Here is an 18,203-nt window from a genome sequence, read left to right as displayed (position 1 = left end):
AGTTGCAGACTGTCAAATCTGATGATAAAATGAGGCCACACAGATTTTACTGACTGTTTTGGTTTTAAATAGTTTCATCTTTGGTCTATGGCAACAATCAAACTTACTTCTAGTATGAGGGCATGTAAATTTGAGCAAAACCTTTGGACAAACAATGGAGAAAATTCTTGATTTGTAGTTCAGTTTTCAAAAATATGAACAATAACAACAGGGATAATAAGAACAAAAATAGAAAATGACAATATAATTTAAATAATGAATAATTAAACAGTGATATCTGTAAAATATCTTAAAACATTACAATACGTTGTTTAAATATAGTATTTTAAGAACATATTCCAACAACACTGACATCATTCTACTGTTTTATATACATTTAGTTTTGTTTATTTGATATGTTGTAGTCTTTATTAGTTTAATACTTTAATGTTGTGTCAGTAGTGGGAGCATTACAAACTCTACCTAAGGACACAGCTATTACTGGATTACTGCTGAAAAATGTGCATGAATTAGTGTGAGATTCATGTAAATAAAGTGTGCTCAGCCTGTTATTGAATTCAAGCACTGACAATGATTCATTAGCTGCACACACAGTTTTTCCAAGTTGAATGAAAGTTTCATGTATCACATGATAAACAATTCATGCTTAATTCAACATGGTCAGGGGAACCAGGGGAACTCTGGTTTGCTTACCTTTAGAAGCTCTGTCTTATAAGGTGGACCAGTATGTTTGAGGGAAAAAAAAACAAATGTTGATTGTACGTGGCAGAAGTTTAACTTGTTTGTAAAGTTTTATTCACTGTTTGAATTGTCACATAAACTCATTTCTAAATCAAGTTGTTTAGTTTTGTATCAGGTTCGGTCCGTGTTAACTGTATACAGTTAGCTGTCTCCTGAATTAGGGGACATTCCCCCCTAAGTAATTCAAAATGTCTATGGAGCAAGAATAGAGCAATATCCTCATCTTGGTTCATACTTTTCAGCATTTGGTGTTCTCTCCATCGTCTAAAAACTCAAGATGCCTTTTCTTTATCGTGAGAAGAGAGAGAGAAAGCCTAGCATACAGCGCAGATCCACTTTTTTTTTTATATTACCCATTTTTTCCACAGGCACTGGGGATTTGTAAACACATTAGACCAGTTTTTGAGCATGCAAACCAAATGAAGAGCTAGCAAATGGTGGGGAAACATCCTCAGAAGTTTATAAAAAGTATTTTTTGATTAAAATCATGAACATCACATTTAATGCAACTTTGATGAATAAGAGCCAATACCACAAAGTAGTTTTTTTTTTCTGAAATGTGGATCAGAGAGACTAGGGCACTACTGATTTGCTTTTGCATCAGTAACATCAACTGATATTAATGTTAGGTGGATTTGTGAGCCTTTCCTGTATCGGGACATTGTCATGTCAGAAGGTCTTGTGTGGTCAGTTGACCTTCAGTGCTAAGTCATTGGGAGCTGTGGGCTCCCAGTAGGGTCTCCCATGGTGAAAAGGTCTGGAGTGAAGACCCAGATACAAGAAACACAATATAATTTACCCTGTCTGGAAGAGGGTGATCAGAACCTATCCTTGGAGACAGGCCTGATGTAAGTGTCCAACAGTGAGCCCGACAAGCTACGTAATCCGACTGGGTTTACCCAGGAAAGCCACTTGGAAGGATCATGTAGACCCATAAAACACATGGTCCAGAGTGAGTTTGTGGTGCAATGCCAATCAGGCACAAGGTGAGGGCAAAGAGGCCCCTGGCGTCATGGACCTTGACAGTGGAAACTTGCTGTATGGTTTGAACATCAGTAGTAAGATGTTATTAGACTTATGCCCTAGACATGTTTAGTCCATAACAAACACGCTGTTTGAACACCTGGTTGCTAATAAGTGTACTGTGTGTCAGAGCACCTTGGGAGAAAGATCAAACATTGAGTTCGTCATGTCACCTGAACTCATGTCAGTTGGATATAGAGGGGTTAAGCTGTCAAAAGGCTACAGCTTTGGTGGTGGCAGAAGCAAAATGTGGGGCATAGAAGGGCTTTGGAGGAACCATAGAGAAATACATACAGACAGGCACATAGAGGTTCTGAAAAATATTGTGGAAACCAAGCTGTGTTCAGCATGGTGAAAATCTGAAACCTGAAAATCAAATATGGATATCATCAAGCACTAGAAGGAGCACTTTGAGGAATTCTTTAACCCAAGGGCCATGCCTTTATTCAGGAGGTAGGGTCAGAGGCTGCTGAGGTGTAAGATTTCATTTCCTTGGCCGAACTCACCAAGGTAGTTAAAAAGCTCTGCAGTGGCATGGTGCCTGGAATGGATGAGATTTACATGGAATTGCTGGATGTTCCCTGGATGTTGGCAGGCTTTCATACCTGACAGTCCTATAACATTGCTTGGACCTCAGCTACAGTGCCTCTAGATTAACAAACTGTGGTGGCTATCCCTTTTTTGTGGTCCTATTTTCAAGAAAGGGGGACCATAGAGAATTTGCCCGTTATCAAGGGTATGTGTTGGCAGGGCCACTGATGTGAGCCCTTCAGTCCTTGTATTCTAAGGCCCTGAACACACTTATCCAGATATTTTTTAATATCCCTGCCCAGACAAATATGAAAACTGTTGCATTATGTTGACAGTCCAGACAGGCCATAGAGACATCTAGCAAGTGGTGTTTACTTATCTCAGCTGCTAGAATTACCTCACTGTGTCAGTACTATGGATTCTTCTCTTCCTGTTTTTATCACGATTTTATTTAGTTATTGCTCTGGAAGAAGAGCAAAATAGATGGGAGTTGTGCTTGGTTGCATCATGGGATTGAGTGGTGGGGGTGTGGCAAGGCAAATGAGCTACGCACGTTTGAGCACTGCTAGCAAAAGATGGACAGTGTCGTGAGAGCTAAACATGCCACAACTTCCAAAGGGAAAACAATAAAATATGATGAGGCATATCTCAAAGCAAGCTAATAATAGTCACTGAATAGATGTGGGGATTAAATGTGTCATTTTTGCCGAGCAAATGTGCAGGTTTTAGGATTTTTCTGGAATAAATAAATTTCAGTGGAGCTTAGAAGTAAAAAATGTATACAGGTGTCAAAAGGCGGTGGAGTGAAAGGTGTGTGGGGGAATATTATCATCTACAGGTTTCGGAACCACTGAGCTAGAGGATGTTGGAAATATACACCTGGGCTTCTTTGCTTGCCCTATTGCATCTGTGACCCTGTAATGGATTAAAACAAGATCATACAATGATTTTTGGTGAATATTTTAGTGGATTATAATATAAGTACACTACTCTAAATTTGAGTTTTGTTGGATTTACGCTTAAGAACAAATGACTCCACAGTAGGTGGTTGTTTATGAGGCTACAAGACACCTTTATAAGCCTTTCATAACAGGTGGAATAAGTTTACATAAACCACTCTAAAGGCCTATTCAAATAGCATCAGTTGAAATAAACTACAAAAGCTTTTATGAAAACTGAGGAACAGGCATTGGAAGAAGTCTCTGGATTTTTTTTATATTAGTTGCTATAAAAGGCTTATGCCCACTTCCTGTAGTCTTATGAATGATACCCTAAAGCAGGAAAAGATATCAATATCAGTATTGTGACAATATTAATAAAGAGTCCATTTCAGTGGAGCCCTAGTCGAGACCCAAATATCTCTTTCGTTGTTGCGGAACGTTGGGGGTGTGTTAAGAGTTTTGTAGGTGAGTAAGCCTCTCACGTCTCCTCTTTTGCTCCAGATGGGGGTGAGTAGTGCCCATATATGTTTTTGCCTGCTTCTTTGATAAGTCATTGTTACATCATCCTTCTGTCATACGATCAGCTTTTAGAATTCAGTAATGAAATGCATCATTTTTTCTTCAGGTCTGTGCATATTTTTATGAGATTTCATCACGTTTTGTTTGTGCAATGAAGATTCTCAAGCTTCATGTACAAAAAGTGAAACTTAAATATAGATTCATTACAAAGAGAGTGATCTCTTTCAAGCTTTTATTTCTTTTAATGTTGATGATTATAGTTTACACCCAATGACAACACACAAATACACACAGTCATGAAAAAGTTAGAACACCCCATGAAAATCTTTGTCTTTTTGGCCATATTCAAACATTTGAGCTTCATTTGAAAGTATTGAGAGATGGAACTTATACAACCACAATTCCAATGTGTTCTCAAAGTTGGGACATTGTGTAAAAAATAAATAAAAACAACATATGATAATTTTTAAATCCCTTTCAACCTATATTCAATTGAATACACTACAAATACAAGATATTTAATGTTCAAATGGATAAATTTATTGTTGTTGTTTTGTTTTTTTTTTTGTTTTTTTTGCAAATATTCGCTCATTTTGAATTTGAGGCCTGCAACATGTTCCAAAATAGTTGGGACTAGGGCGTGTTTACCACTGTGTTACGTCACCTTTTCTTTTAACAACACTCAATAAGCATTTGGGAACTGAGGACACTAATTGTTGAAGCATTGTAGGTGGAATTCTTTCCCATTCTTGCTTGATGTACAACATCAGTTGCGCAACAGTCCGGCGTCTCTGTTGTCGTATTTTGCGCTTCATAATGCGCCACACATTTTCAATGGGAGACAGATCTGGACTGCAGGCAGGTCGGTCTAATACCTACAATCTTTTACTACAAAGCCACACTGTTGTAATACGTGCAGAATGTGGCTTGGCATTGTCTTGCTGAAATAAGCAGGGACGTCCCTGAAAAAGACGTTTCTTTGATGGCAGCATATGTTGCTCCAAAACCTGTATGTACCTTTCAGCATTAATGATACCTTCACAGATGTGCAAGTTACCCATGCCATGGGCTCTAACACACCTCCATACTATAAGATATGCTGGCTTTTGAACTTTGCGCTTGTAAAAATCCAGACAGTCCTTTTCCTCTTTGGCCTGGAGGACACGACGTCTATGATTTCCAAAAACAATTTGAAATGTGGACTTGAGACCACAGGACACTTTTCCACTTTGTGTCAGTCCATCTCAGATGAGCTCGGGCCCTGAGAAGCCGGCGGCATTTCTGGGTGTTGTTGATATATGGCTTTCGCTTTTCATGTTGGAGTTTTAACTTGCACTTGTAGATGGAGCGACAAACTATGTTCACTGAAAATGTTTTTCTGAAGTGTTCCTGAGCCCATGTGGTAATAGCCATTACAGAATGATAACGGTTTTTAATGAAGTGCCGCCTGAGGGAATGAAGGTCACAGGCATTTAATATTGGTTTTCGGCCTTGCCGCTTACTTGCAGAGATTTCTCCAGATTCTCTGAAACTTTTGATGATATTTTGGACTGTTGATGATGAAATCCCTAAATTCCTTGCATTGTACATTGAGAAACGTTGTTTTTAAACTGTTGAACTATTTGCTCATGCAGTTGTTCACAAAGTGGTGAACCTCGCCCCATCCTTGCTTGTGAACGAGAATGCTCTCTTTATACCCAATCATGACACTCACCTTTTTCAAATTAACCTGTTCACCTATGGAATGTTCCAAACAGGGGTTTTTTGAGCATTCCTCCACTTTCCCAGACTTTTGTTGCATCTTTTGGAACTCTTGTCAACTCCTTTGGAACATGTTGCAGGCCTCATATTCAAAATGAGTGAATATTTGCAAAAAAACAATAAAGTTTATCCGTTTGAACATTAAATATAGGTTGAAAAGGATTTGCAAATATCTTATTTTTTTATTTATGCTTTACACAACATTCCAACTTCATTGGAATTGGGGCTGTATAACTAAACAAATAAAACAGAAGAAATTATTTATAAACATTAGTTGTAAAATGTAATGAACAAAAATGTACATTTCTTGAAAAAGTAAGGGCTGTGGTTCTGGTTTGCGCCACACCTGTCTTCTGTTACTGTCCCCAAATAATTTAGCTTTGGATTCATCTGTCAAAAGCACATTGTTCCAGAAGTCCTTGTCTTTTTCAAGGTGCTCTCAGGCAAACTTTAGTCTTGCCCTAATGTTTTTTGACAGCAAGGGTTTCCTCTTTGCACACCACCTATGAAAATCAAATGTGTGCATTGTTTTCCTGATGGTAGATGCATGGACCTTGACATCAACTGCTCTTGAACTGAACTTTTTGGAATGGCCTTACCTGGCCATGTTGGCAGTTGGTTTAAATGTTCTGCACTTGTAAATTATTTTTTGCACAGTGGAATGGCTGATTTCTAATTATTTTGAGCTCTTTTTACATGCCTTTCCAGACTCATATACATTTATAACCTTCTCTCTAAAGGCCTCTTTTGATCTCACTTCAACATTCAAGGCAAATTATATTAATATTTCTATAACTAATATTATAATCTGAGGTTTAAACAAGAGCTTCCTCCAATCTCCTCTTTAGGAATGGTCTAATCATTTGCAGCTGGTGTGGTGCACCTGATTCTTCACAAAAATGTAAATTTTTATGCAACTTATGTTTATAATTAATTTCTTCAGTTTTATTTGTCTAGTTATATAAGCTCCATCTATCAATGATGTTCAAATGAATCTAAAATGTCCATGTACAGTATACAAATGTTTTTAGGTCTTGAATAACAAAAATTATTTAGCATCATTTTCTTCCACAAATTTTTTCTCATCATATGTTTGTCATTGTTCTTTTTGCATTGTTTTTCATTTATTTTTGTGACAAGTGGTAAATGTAAATGTAGTGAACCAGATTTGTTACCATGTGTGTGTATGTGGTTGCACTAGAAGTACTTCTAAATAAGGTAAAGGTAAATTTTCTTAAAATGTATGAATGTCTGTGTAATGGATGCAATGTATGAAAATAATCGTGTGTTTGTTTCAGGCACTGAGTGGGTTGACCCTGAAGATCCAACCGTGATTGCTGAAACAGAACTGTTGGGAGCTGCAGCTTTGATTGAAGCAGCAGCCAAAAAATTGGAGCAGCTTAAACCTAGAGCTAAACCTAAGGTGCACACACACAAAGAGTTGCACTTAAAAAAAAAAAACAAAGAAAAAGAAATATAAAAATAAGTAATAAGTAAGCAAGTTAGGTTATTTCAGTTTTTAAAATTTATTCACATATAAAAATACATAAAAAGTAACAACATTAAAGATACTAAATATTCAATTAATAGACATGACAAGCTAACTACAGGCCGAAATGGTGCAGAGTGAAGCATTATTATGCCTATCCTTTTTACCTAGTTAATCAGCAAAGCTTTTACTTCTGTTTCATGGTAATAAGTAATCATTCAGATATTGTTTGCCTCTTTCATTGTTTAAAAAATATTATTGCTTCTTTAACTCTATACAGAATATTTTAAACATATTCTGTTTTTAATATCCCAATAACTTATTTTTTGGGATAAATTAAAGCTCAGATTTAATCTCTATGCAGCAAGCTGATGAGAGTCTGGACTTTGAGGAGCAGATTTTGGAAGCAGCCAAATCTATTGCTGCAGCAACTAGTGCCCTGGTAAAATCAGCATCTGCTGCCCAAAGAGAGCTTGTGGCACAGGGCAAGGTAACACCACATTCATAATTACAGATCAGCATAATAAATTAGTGGTTTCTAATGTACAAAATTTTAATTTATTTTGTCTTTATATTATTCTCTATAGGTCGGCGCTATCCCTGCAAATGCTGAGGACGATGGCCAATGGTCACAAGGATTCATTTCAGCCGTGAGTCCAGGAATAATCATGAGACTTAACATTTTTATTGCAAAAGTTAATAATTAATAATAATAAATATTTAGTATTGTATTTAGTACATTATTATGTAAAGGTTTGGGCACCCCTGGTTTTAAGACAAGTGATGCTGATTTTCTTAAATGCACAGACACTGCACAGTAATTGCGCTAAATCCAATGTATATTTTAATACAAACTCAAGGGTATTTTGTCCATTATGGCATTATCTAGTATAACTCATGTATAACTACCTATACATGAAATACCTTTATACCTAATTTTCTGCGAAAGAGTTAAGGTTTTATTTGGTGTATGTTTGTGATGTGTCTACAGGGTAATGAAAAATTGTTCTACAGCAGATAGACATTGTTATCGCTGTACTGCAAGGAAAAGGTGGTTACCAGTCAACAGCCCAGAAAAAGCAAAAATAAAAGGAACTAAATGAATGGTGCCAGGTTTAATAAACAGTAACATTCGCGTAACCTGCTTATACATTTGAGGTGCTAATTTGCGATAAATAATTGTGTTAAAAAATGTAATATTTAGTGGACTTAAACCTCGTTTATAAAAACAGTATTATTTTCTTCAGAGATTCTTCTCCATATTATGAAAGCCATTAAAAGCCAAAATACAAATATTTAGCTGGTAAATAAACACATTATTAACAACTAAGTGCTTGCTAAGTTGCAGTGTGAAAACAAAACTTACAAGATCAAATATTTTAAATGTAATAAAAAAAAAAAGAATATTTTTTTCATGCTCTTGAAAAATGTTTTCTATCTCAGAAAAGCCATCCAGCATTGATTCTCATCTCTATTCTGTGAAGAGTTGTTTTTGCTGAAGAATTTTTTTGCCATAAAAATATTGATCTCCATAATATTTCGTACAGAACTCTGCTATTTTGTGTATACAACTCTGTGTTTGTAGTCACTTTTTTGTCTCTTGGGGAGGGCAAAACAAAACCTGGTGTCTGTCAATATTTTCAGTGTGACTAACGTGTACACACATCTGTTCAGGGTGCTTTTTACTGCTTATATCTCGACACTGAATCTATCTTTTTGGTGCTATATTAATGCTTAAAATGTTGAAAACTGCACTTTTAATTAACAGCCACCCAAACCAACCCAGCTATACACACTTATTGAATGTTCATTCTTACAGGCACACATGGTTGCGGCAGCAACTAGCAACCTGTGTGAAGCAGCGAATGCCTCAGTGCAAGGTCACGCCAGTGAAGAGAAGCTCATCTCTTCAGCAAAACAGGTTGCTGCATCAACTGCCCAACTCCTGGTGGCCTGCAAAGTGAAAGCTGACCAAGACTCAGAGGCAATGAGGAGATTACAGGTAAGCTCAGTTAATCCCCAAATGACTTGTTATGCAGTGGACACTGGAGGTTAAAAAAGCTTGTTTTAAAAATGTTAGCCACAAAGAGTATTCTTAATCCATCAAGATTGGCAGTCACAAGGAAAGCAAGAGGACTAAAGAAGAAAAAACCATAGGAATTCAGAACTTTTTGAATAACATCATTCATCGGCACAAAAGGATAATTGTAAGCAATATACAGTAAATATTTAACGTTAGAAAAACATTAGATCTGAAATCATTATTATAAATAGATAGTGTCTGTTTCTGTGAGTTGTCATTTTTAAAATATGACAACTCTGTCTTTTTATTTTAGTCATGTTGTAAAACCTTTTAAATGTGCTTTAAAGTATATCAGGTTTATTTCTACATTAGCATACGAGCTATATTTAAAAAACTGACAAAAATGTGAACACCAAAATGCACCGATCAGCCATAACATTAAGCTTGCCTAACTATTATGTAGGCACTCAATTGCGCTTCCAGAATAGTTCTGACTTATCAAGGCATGACCCTCAATGTCTCCTGTGGTATTTGGCACCAATATGTTACAGCACATCCCTATAATAAGTCAGAGAGGCAGCCTTGGCCTAATGGTTACAGGACCTGGCTTGGTACCAGAAAGAACATCCATGGCTGAAGTGCCCTTGAGCAAGGCACTGAACCTCCAAATGCTCCCTGGGCACTGCCCGCTGCTCTAGGTGTGTGTTCACAGCCCCTGGTGCACTATTGTCTGTGTGTGTTTACTGCCACAGATTGGTTAAATTAGGAAAACATTGCACAATTTGTTTTTGCCACAGATGTCAAAGATCCACTTTCCGATTAAGACCTGGAGGATTTTAAATAAGCATTTTCCATTCTTTGGCATTTTTTTAAAAAACATTCCTAAACAGATTTTGTTGTGTGGCATGGTGCATTATCTTGCTGTAAGAGACTATTGCCATTATGGTATAGCAGTACCATGAAGGGTTATACATGTTCTGCAGCAGTTTTCAGGTTGGAGGTAGGTATCAGAGTGCCATCATGTGAACGCAAGGACTCCAGATTACCCAGCAGAATATTGCCCATAGCATCACACTGCCTTCACCAGAGCACCGTAGCAGCTTGGCAGCACCCCGTCCCCAGCCCAAGCTGCCCATATGATAAAAAACATGATTCATCAGATCATGCCACTTTCTTTTGTGGCTCCTTGCACCAGTTCTGGTGCTCATGTGTCAAGTGTAGGCACTTTTTCCAGTGGACAAGTGTTTGCATAGTTATTCTGACCAGTCTGCAGTTATGCCGCAAGTTGCAATGCACAGTGTGCTCTAACACCTTTCTGTCATAGCTAGCATAAATATGTTCAGCAATTTGTGACACAGTAGCTATTCTGTGAAATTGGAGCAGACGGGCTGGCCTTTGTTCCTCATGCAAATCACTGAAGGTAAATCCAGCATTGACTCATCAGTTCACCAGTTGTCCTTGCATAAACCACTTTTGGTAGGTACTAACATTTTGCATACCAGGAATATCCCACAAGACGCTTATTTTCGGAAATGCCCTTACCTAGTCACAATGTGTCTCTTGCGTTGCTCAGACCCTTACACTAGCTTGTTTTTTGTGTTTCTAATAAATCAGTTTTAATAACTATCTGTTCAGTTCTTTCCTAATATTTCCCAAACCTTTACAGATGCCATTGTAACAAGAGAATTATTCAATTCAACTGTAAGGGGAAGTTTTAATATTGTGGCAGACTGATGCATAGTAAGCAATTGTCATTTAATATTTAGTTTTTAATTGAATGGTTTCTATACAGTAATATTCAGCTGAGACAGGAGTTCTTTCTATTTACATAAAGAACTAATAATAATAATAATAATAGTAATAATAATAATCACAATGATAATAATAAGTCAGGAATCCTGTAGCCACCCAGAGATTACAGAGTAACATTTTATGTAATATTTTTTTTAACATGGATTGAACTGGATTAAATGCAAACAAAATTTTAAAATTCCCTGTCCACAGAACATTAACAGTGTTTTTACTTTCCTTCACAGGCAGCAGGCAATGCAGTGAAGCGAGCGTCAGATAGTCTGGTAAAAGCAGCCCAGAAAGCAGCTTTCGACAAAGCTGATGATGAAAATGTGGTGGTCAAGACGAAGTTTGTTGGGGGAATTGCTCAGGTGAAAATATTTATGCACAATTTTACTTAAAAGCCTTACTCACCATAATCTGTCTGCTGCCAGTGTCATTCTGCTGATTATCACAGATAAAGGTTTTCTTTACTAAATAAAAGAAAACGCTGCATCAATATGAAAACAGGCAGACAACATTTTTATAATAATAATTTTGCAATAGGTAAGTCAAAATCAGATGCTACATATGAGAGGTGAAAGCAAATTTCAGCAATCGGTCATCCTCTAATATTCTGTCACCTAGTAGATGGGATGTGTCAGATACCGTACTGAGCCATTTAGACATCCCACCGTTTGGGAGACCTGCTCTAGGGTGCATTAACTGGCTCATTCATGGACTATAAAGTAGTTACCCAAATGTAAAATGTAATTAGTGATCCCTTTAAAAGTATTGTTTACTTTACTGCTACTTTAAAATATAGATAACATTTAAATGTTCTTGCATGAGTGCTAGTTTGAGTTATGTGTTCCGTTACTTCTTTAGATCATTGCTGCGCAGGAGGAGATGTTGAGGAAGGAGAGAGAGCTGGAAGAGGCCAGGAAGAAGCTTGCTCAAATTAGACAACAGCAGTATAAATTTCTGCCCAGTGAACTTAGAGGGGATGAGGACTAAATGGCTATTAACCAGTTTGTGGGTTTATAGATATGTGTATGTGAGTGTGTTGGTTTGTGTGGGCGAGTGGTCTCTATATGGTCTCAGTGGACGTTTCTGTATACAGTGCAGCAACTGAGGTTTCAGAAAGTTCTCAGAAATTTGGCAGTGACTTGGTATTTTGATGCATAGATGTACACTATGTACAAATTTAATTTAAATCTTTAAATATTAAGAAATGTACATACTTCTGTTGAACTCTTACGATGGCTTTGGAATCTGCCACCGTTACACAGACAAAACAATGCTAATGCTCAATATGCAAGTTAAAATCTCTTTCTTTATATTTAATTATGTATTTTTTAAAGATGGCATACTAAATGAGGCTTGTCAAACTGATCATATCAGTAAATTGGGATCAGCATGCAGTCCTAAAAGATCTGTCGCACACCTTCAGCATTGTATGTGCTTTGCTGAACCTGATGAAAGAAATCTTGTAGTTTACTTTTGTCAGAGAAGGCTTTTATATTAACCACTGTGAATGTTAAAGGTATGTAAATGTATGAAACTTAAATACCTTATGCATTTTTTTTTAAAGAGAAGAAATGTATAAAAAAGTGCTATAAAACTTTCATGCAAAAAGATGGATAATTTACTCATGGAACTGTACTGTTTTCAGTCACTGGCTTTATTTTTATTCCAAACTAATGTTATTCTTTCTGATAGACTTGAGTGCCACCTCTTCAGGGAGTCTGAGAGAAATAGGAATTGTTATAAAGCTGTAGACAAACTCTGCATGCAAGTTGTTTTTATAATAAATTCATACCAATAACTTAATAGCTTAATGTAGCATATACACCTAAAATGCTAAAACTGAAACTTCAAATATATGTGACTGACTGGAATCATCAGACAAAGTGAGGTGTTTGTGCTTATTTTCAAGCCAGACGTAGTTTGCCATAGCTTTATGCTCACTATAGACTGGTAGAAATAGTGCCTCTTATTCATACTGAGACCTAGGAATGTTCCCAATCCAATCACAGGCATCCACAGCTTTGTAGCTCAGTGCTGGATTAAAGCTTCTTTTCTTTCTGTTTTCATTGTTTGTGTAGGTTTTAATGCCTTTAAGGGTTCATCAACTTCTGCAAAAGCTAATTCCAACAAACATTGTCAAGAATTCTCATAAAGGATGCTTTAGTAAATTTCACCCTTGAAACATCTTTATGAAAAGCTAATGTAGGTGCTGTAACCTTATAAACAGGTGCTACCAACATATTTTTGTTGACTGAAATAAGTATGACAGTGTCCATGCATTTCTAACTTGTGTGTCAAGCTCAGTAGTTCCTGATTTTTAATCAAACTTTGCTTCAAATGTCCTGTGCTTTTAGTTAATTTATTTCAGTATATACTGATCAACCATAACATAGCTGCCATAACAGCCAACTCTTTGCTTCTGTACTCATTGTCCATTTTATCAGCTGCACATACTATATGTACATTGTAGTTCTACAGTTACAGACTACAGACATTCATCAGTGTCACTGCAGTGCTGATAATGTTCCACAACCCAAACAATGTCCATTCGGTGACGGTCCTGACTTTTGAATGAACAAGGTGACAGGTCTAACAATGTATACAGAACAACAGATAGACTACAGTCTAATTGTAGGACTACAAAATGATACTATAGTAGAGATCAAAATTTGAGAACAATATTTTCCTGAAATTAAAAGTCAATTAAATTTATGCCAAATTAGAACACTATGGGATTCCTGAGAGTTTCTGGGGCTAATCTAGCACCCTGTGCCATTTTTTAAATTTTATTTTCTCTGACAAACCATATGTAGCAGCAACACTCGTTTTGCAAGGGTGATTTAAAACCTGCGATGGCAGGTATCATAGATGAAAGTTAACCTTTTTAGCCACTGCAAGAAAAATGTTTCATTCCAAGGTGTTTGATTTCTATAATATTGAAGCCTTATATTGTCACTAATTCTTTCAAGTCCCCTAAAAAGTTCCGGGTGTCCATATGAGACTAGAGTACGGTATGATACAGAGACTCTTCATGAGAATCTGTCCAATTGTGCTGCTGGAAGTGCAATTGTGTAATCTTCTCAGTCTGAGAGAATTCAAATTGTAAGCCTACATCACACAAAAGTTCATTTTAGTGATTAGAGCTATTTTTAATTTGTTGGGTTAGCTGGGAAACTGAATGGTCAAAAACAGAATCCATAATGTATGAGAAAAAAACATGATTTGGGGGGTGTCAGCAGGAGTTGGGCTCCTTGTACAGCTATATGACATGGTGAATGGTAATGTTTTCATTTCTAAGCTTTTCTGCTAACACAATTACTTTTCTGTAATTTTGATCACATTTTGATCTTCCTCAAATATCACATTCTTTAAATTGTGTTCCAAACTATTTTTAAATTGGGAAATCTGAAATGGCCTTCATCTTTATCCCTTAAGATATGTTAGGAAAATATTAAATTGACATGAGTATTGATAATAAGAAACTTAGAAAATAAACACCAATATCTAATTTTGATCTTCCTTTTATGGTAAGTGGAACTCAGTTTTGACATCCAATCCTGTGACTTATGAAAAAGCAGTATATTTAAAATATTGTTTGGTGGCAGCAATCCATTCATGTAATACGTGTAATATGATATCTGGTTTCGGAATAGCACTAAGGAAAGATTTTAACAGAAAAACAGGACATTTAAAACAAGTCATTTTTTGACTTACAATGCATTGACAATTTTTACTTAATTGAAAATAAAATACAACAAAAAAACTTTTATTTCAAGGAATCTTCAATGGAATTGTTACAAGTGTCCTACATTAGAGTTATAGAATTGAAGTGATGTCTGAAATATTTATCTGGCTGCAGAAAATAATTGAAAATAAAGGATTTCAAAAAACTACATCTTTCTCTCTGACTCAATAAGCAGCTATTGTGTTTTTTGTTTTTTTTGGGGTTTTTTTTATTGCTTTTTAAGTATACTCTCCTTTAGTTCTAAAGATTACACCATGTCCCTTTTTACTGGCATGTAACCCCAGTTATTACTTTAGAACCACTAATGTAAAAAAAAAAGAAAAAAATTGTGTTATCATTGTATGCTTGGTCACCTTTTGAACAAGAAATATTAAGATGCCTGATGATTTCTGCCCTGTGAAGGACTGGCGCCACCTCCAGGGTGTATTCCCTGCCTTGCGCCCAATGATTCCAGGTAGGCTCTAGACCCACCGCGACCCTGAATTGGATAAGCGGTTACAGATAATGAATGAATGATGATTTCTGGGAACTGGTGTCACAAAACAGCTGTACAGAATTACTGGCCCTATCCTCAATTGAGCAAACCAGTGTGACTGGCAAGGAAAATCACCCCCAGATCATCAGGAAGAAACCTTTATAGTGCTGAGGGAGATTGTGTTAATGCATTTATTTTGCACTCACATAGGGCCCATCCCACTCTCTTCACTCGTGCAATAGGTTACTCATGCAATTCACTCTCTGCTCGTGAATAAAACTAGTCATCATTTGCCTTGTTTCTGGTGATGTGGCCTTACCAAACAAATGACCTGACCAAAGGCATGGTTTTCCGAATTGCACTTGGCCAATCACTTGGCTTTAACGAGTTACTGGCTAGCTGCACTGCCACTTGCAGATTCCTTGCACTTTCTTCCTTGTTTTTGTGAATGGTGCTGCTGCTTTTACCGCTGCTTTCACCTTCACACATTTAAATTCCTCAACCAAACTTGAGTCGTAGCTCCAGTACCCCTCTCCCATACCATGACACACTACTTAAAGTGAGCGGCACACCTTGCCACTTCCTTAAAGCCTTCTTCATGATTATTTCCATCATCTCTACTTCTGTGATTGGAAAACTGTCAGCAGCTATCTAATGCGAGGCAGTAAGCCAAACTGCAGACACCACAGTTACAGTTTCCCTGGCAAACATGATCTATCAATGCTATTAATAGCCCTCACCAGTTCTGCCTTTAGGCTCACAACTTGCTCTCTCATTTAGTGCTGCACAGTACTTTACTGGTTTGTCCAGTATAGATGGGATGAGCCCTCCTTTGGTCACATCGATAAATTTCCTTTAAATATTGATAAACTTCTAGACTTGCCTGGTTTAGCTTTCAGCCTAGTGCACCTAAGGCTTTTATTTAACTTCCCTAGTAATTGCCCTGGGCAGGGGCAGGGTCATCATGTTGTCCACCTTAATGGAGCATGATGGAGCCGAGAACCATAATGCAACCCCCCCTCCCCCCCACGACCTGCTTAGTGACCCCAAGTATTATATCCATTGCCATTGTAAACACTTGTGATGAAATGGTGCATCCAGACATTTTACCCATTTCCAATCACTACTTTGACATCACAAATTATACTTTACTAAATCAAAACTGAATATCATCAAAATAAGCTACAATCAGCCTCATAATCCTATCTGGAAGAATTCAAAGACTACATGGTGATAGGAAAAAAGTCTCAAAAATGTATAAACCATCCTCCTCTGGGATATTCTGGAACTGTCTTTATTAACTGCATTATAGGAACTATGCATTATTCATTTTTATTTTATTTTTTTTTTACTTTTAGTAATAATTTGAAAAAGTTTTTTTCATATTCACTCTGATATCATTAATAACACTATAACTGTATCACACACTGGGATACTACATTTCCACAATTATTTAAGTTTTTTATTTTTATTTTTCAATACCTGTGTGGAAAAATATCCTACTCAAAACTATAATCATCTAGCATCTACCTCAGACATTCTTTTGTCATTTCATGTTTTGGAGTATTAAAAAATAATTTTATTCAACACAACTGTGAATATAGTGTAAAAATACACAATTTAAGTTAAAATTATAAAGTTTAAATATTTATTTATTTTTTGCAGGTGATGTTACCAACATGACATTAAAATTTGCGAGTTACCCAGTTTGTTAGCATAGGTTTGTCAATGGAACTCCCCAAGCTCCAATGCTAACTCACTGCAAAAGTGCTAAACATATTAATGTGGATGACTTTTTACATAACCATCTTTCTGCCCAAAAATATTCTTCTTCAAACTGAAGTGAACTGCAAAGGTTAGTAACTGTTCTTGTTTCTCTGATAATGGGTCTAATTATAATTATCTATTACATTTCAGTATTTTTTTTTTTTTTGCTGGACTGCCTACTAGACCGGCCTAGAAGAGACATTTTTGCTTACTGGCTGACTGACTGACTCACTCCTAATGTTGAAACGCACATGCACGAGTAGGAACAGTATTTAACATTCTGCTGTTAGTTCAGCCATATTTCACAAGGTGGCGCTACTACACCGTCTACTGTTAGTTCAGCCATATTTCTCACAGCGCTTTTCCATCAGCGAGGAAACTGAACTGTTTGTGAACTAAATTTGGAACCATTCTGCACGTTTCCAGCGACGTAAACTGGTTCGCAATCCAGAAAAAAAATTCCCAGTTGGAACCAAATTGTAGGCTCTTCAGTGCAAACCGTGGATTTGTGGGCATGTCAAGATTCAATAACTCAAGAAAAAACTCAGAGCCTCACACAGTGTTATCGCCCAGTGGAACGGGACGGGATCATTTACAAATTTACATATAAATAAGTAACAGGAAATAAAACAGGAACACGCTCCATTTGTGTGTGTTTCTGAGGCTATGTTTGGCTCTGCGTTACTTACATTACTCTGCTGCTTACATGCACCGCAGTATGGCTCAGAACTTGGCAACATTTACACAAGTATGTATATCACAGAGAAATGAGGACTGCTGAATTTGTCTTATTTTGAGTATGTGTGTGGCCTAAAAATTGTAAAGAGAATTGGGGAGACATTTTGTGACGTTAGTGTGTTTATAAAACTCCATATAGTTGCGCACAGCAACTTTAAACTTCACCTGTTTTACCCCATCCATTGAATAAATTAGTAATTGTAATTCTTACAGCCAACAAAATTTTCTTGGTCTTCTTTGTTCTTTGGTGGTAGATCATCTAGTATTTATTTTTAAATAAAATAAGAAACAAGAAAAACTGATGCCGGTGCTATATATTATGAACAAATCTAATTTTTTCATTTCTGCATTTATTAGTCCTGCCCTCCATATTTTCTGTACAGCACAAAAACATAATAAAAACCACATGTAAGCAAAAACATTGACATGAAGCACCAAAACTTCTCCAGACCTTCCAATGACAAGCGGATGTATTTTGGGCTTTCATGTTTTGAATGCCAGAAACACCTCTGTGACAATGGCTGTATGGCTAATGGCGGTCCAGCAAAACTATGTTTGCCTAGTTTCTCTTTGCTCTTGTTTTAATGTACACTTTGGTTACATCAGTAAAACACATTTGCACTAGCATCCAGTCCTCTGGTCTTCTCAAC

General features: G+C 36.7%; 1 protein-coding gene across 2 annotated transcripts in view; it reads left to right on the top strand.

Moving 5' to 3' along the window:
* tln2a (talin 2a) overlaps positions 1–14,681 on the top strand; it is an 87,451-nt gene extending 72,770 nt beyond the window's left edge. For both annotated transcript variants that reach the window (XM_066647213.1, XM_066647214.1), the window contains 6 exons: positions 6,815–6,939; positions 7,370–7,495; positions 7,593–7,655; positions 8,825–9,007; positions 11,065–11,190; positions 11,687–14,681. In XM_066647213.1, coding sequence (XP_066503310.1) covers positions 6,815–6,939; positions 7,370–7,495; positions 7,593–7,655; positions 8,825–9,007; positions 11,065–11,190; positions 11,687–11,815 — 752 coding nt within the window. In that variant the 3' untranslated portion in view covers positions 11,816–14,681. The remainder of the gene's footprint in view (positions 1–6,814; positions 6,940–7,369; positions 7,496–7,592; positions 7,656–8,824; positions 9,008–11,064; positions 11,191–11,686) is intronic.
* The last annotated feature ends 3,522 nt before the right edge of the window (positions 14,682–18,203 follow it).

Source organism: Hoplias malabaricus, chromosome 16 (assembly GCF_029633855.1).
Source record: "Hoplias malabaricus isolate fHopMal1 chromosome 16, fHopMal1.hap1, whole genome shotgun sequence".
NCBI classification, from domain to species: Eukaryota; Metazoa; Chordata; class Actinopteri; order Characiformes; family Erythrinidae; genus Hoplias; species Hoplias malabaricus.
Note: the sequence above shows the minus strand (reverse complement) of the source record. Positions and strands in the feature narration are given on the sequence as shown.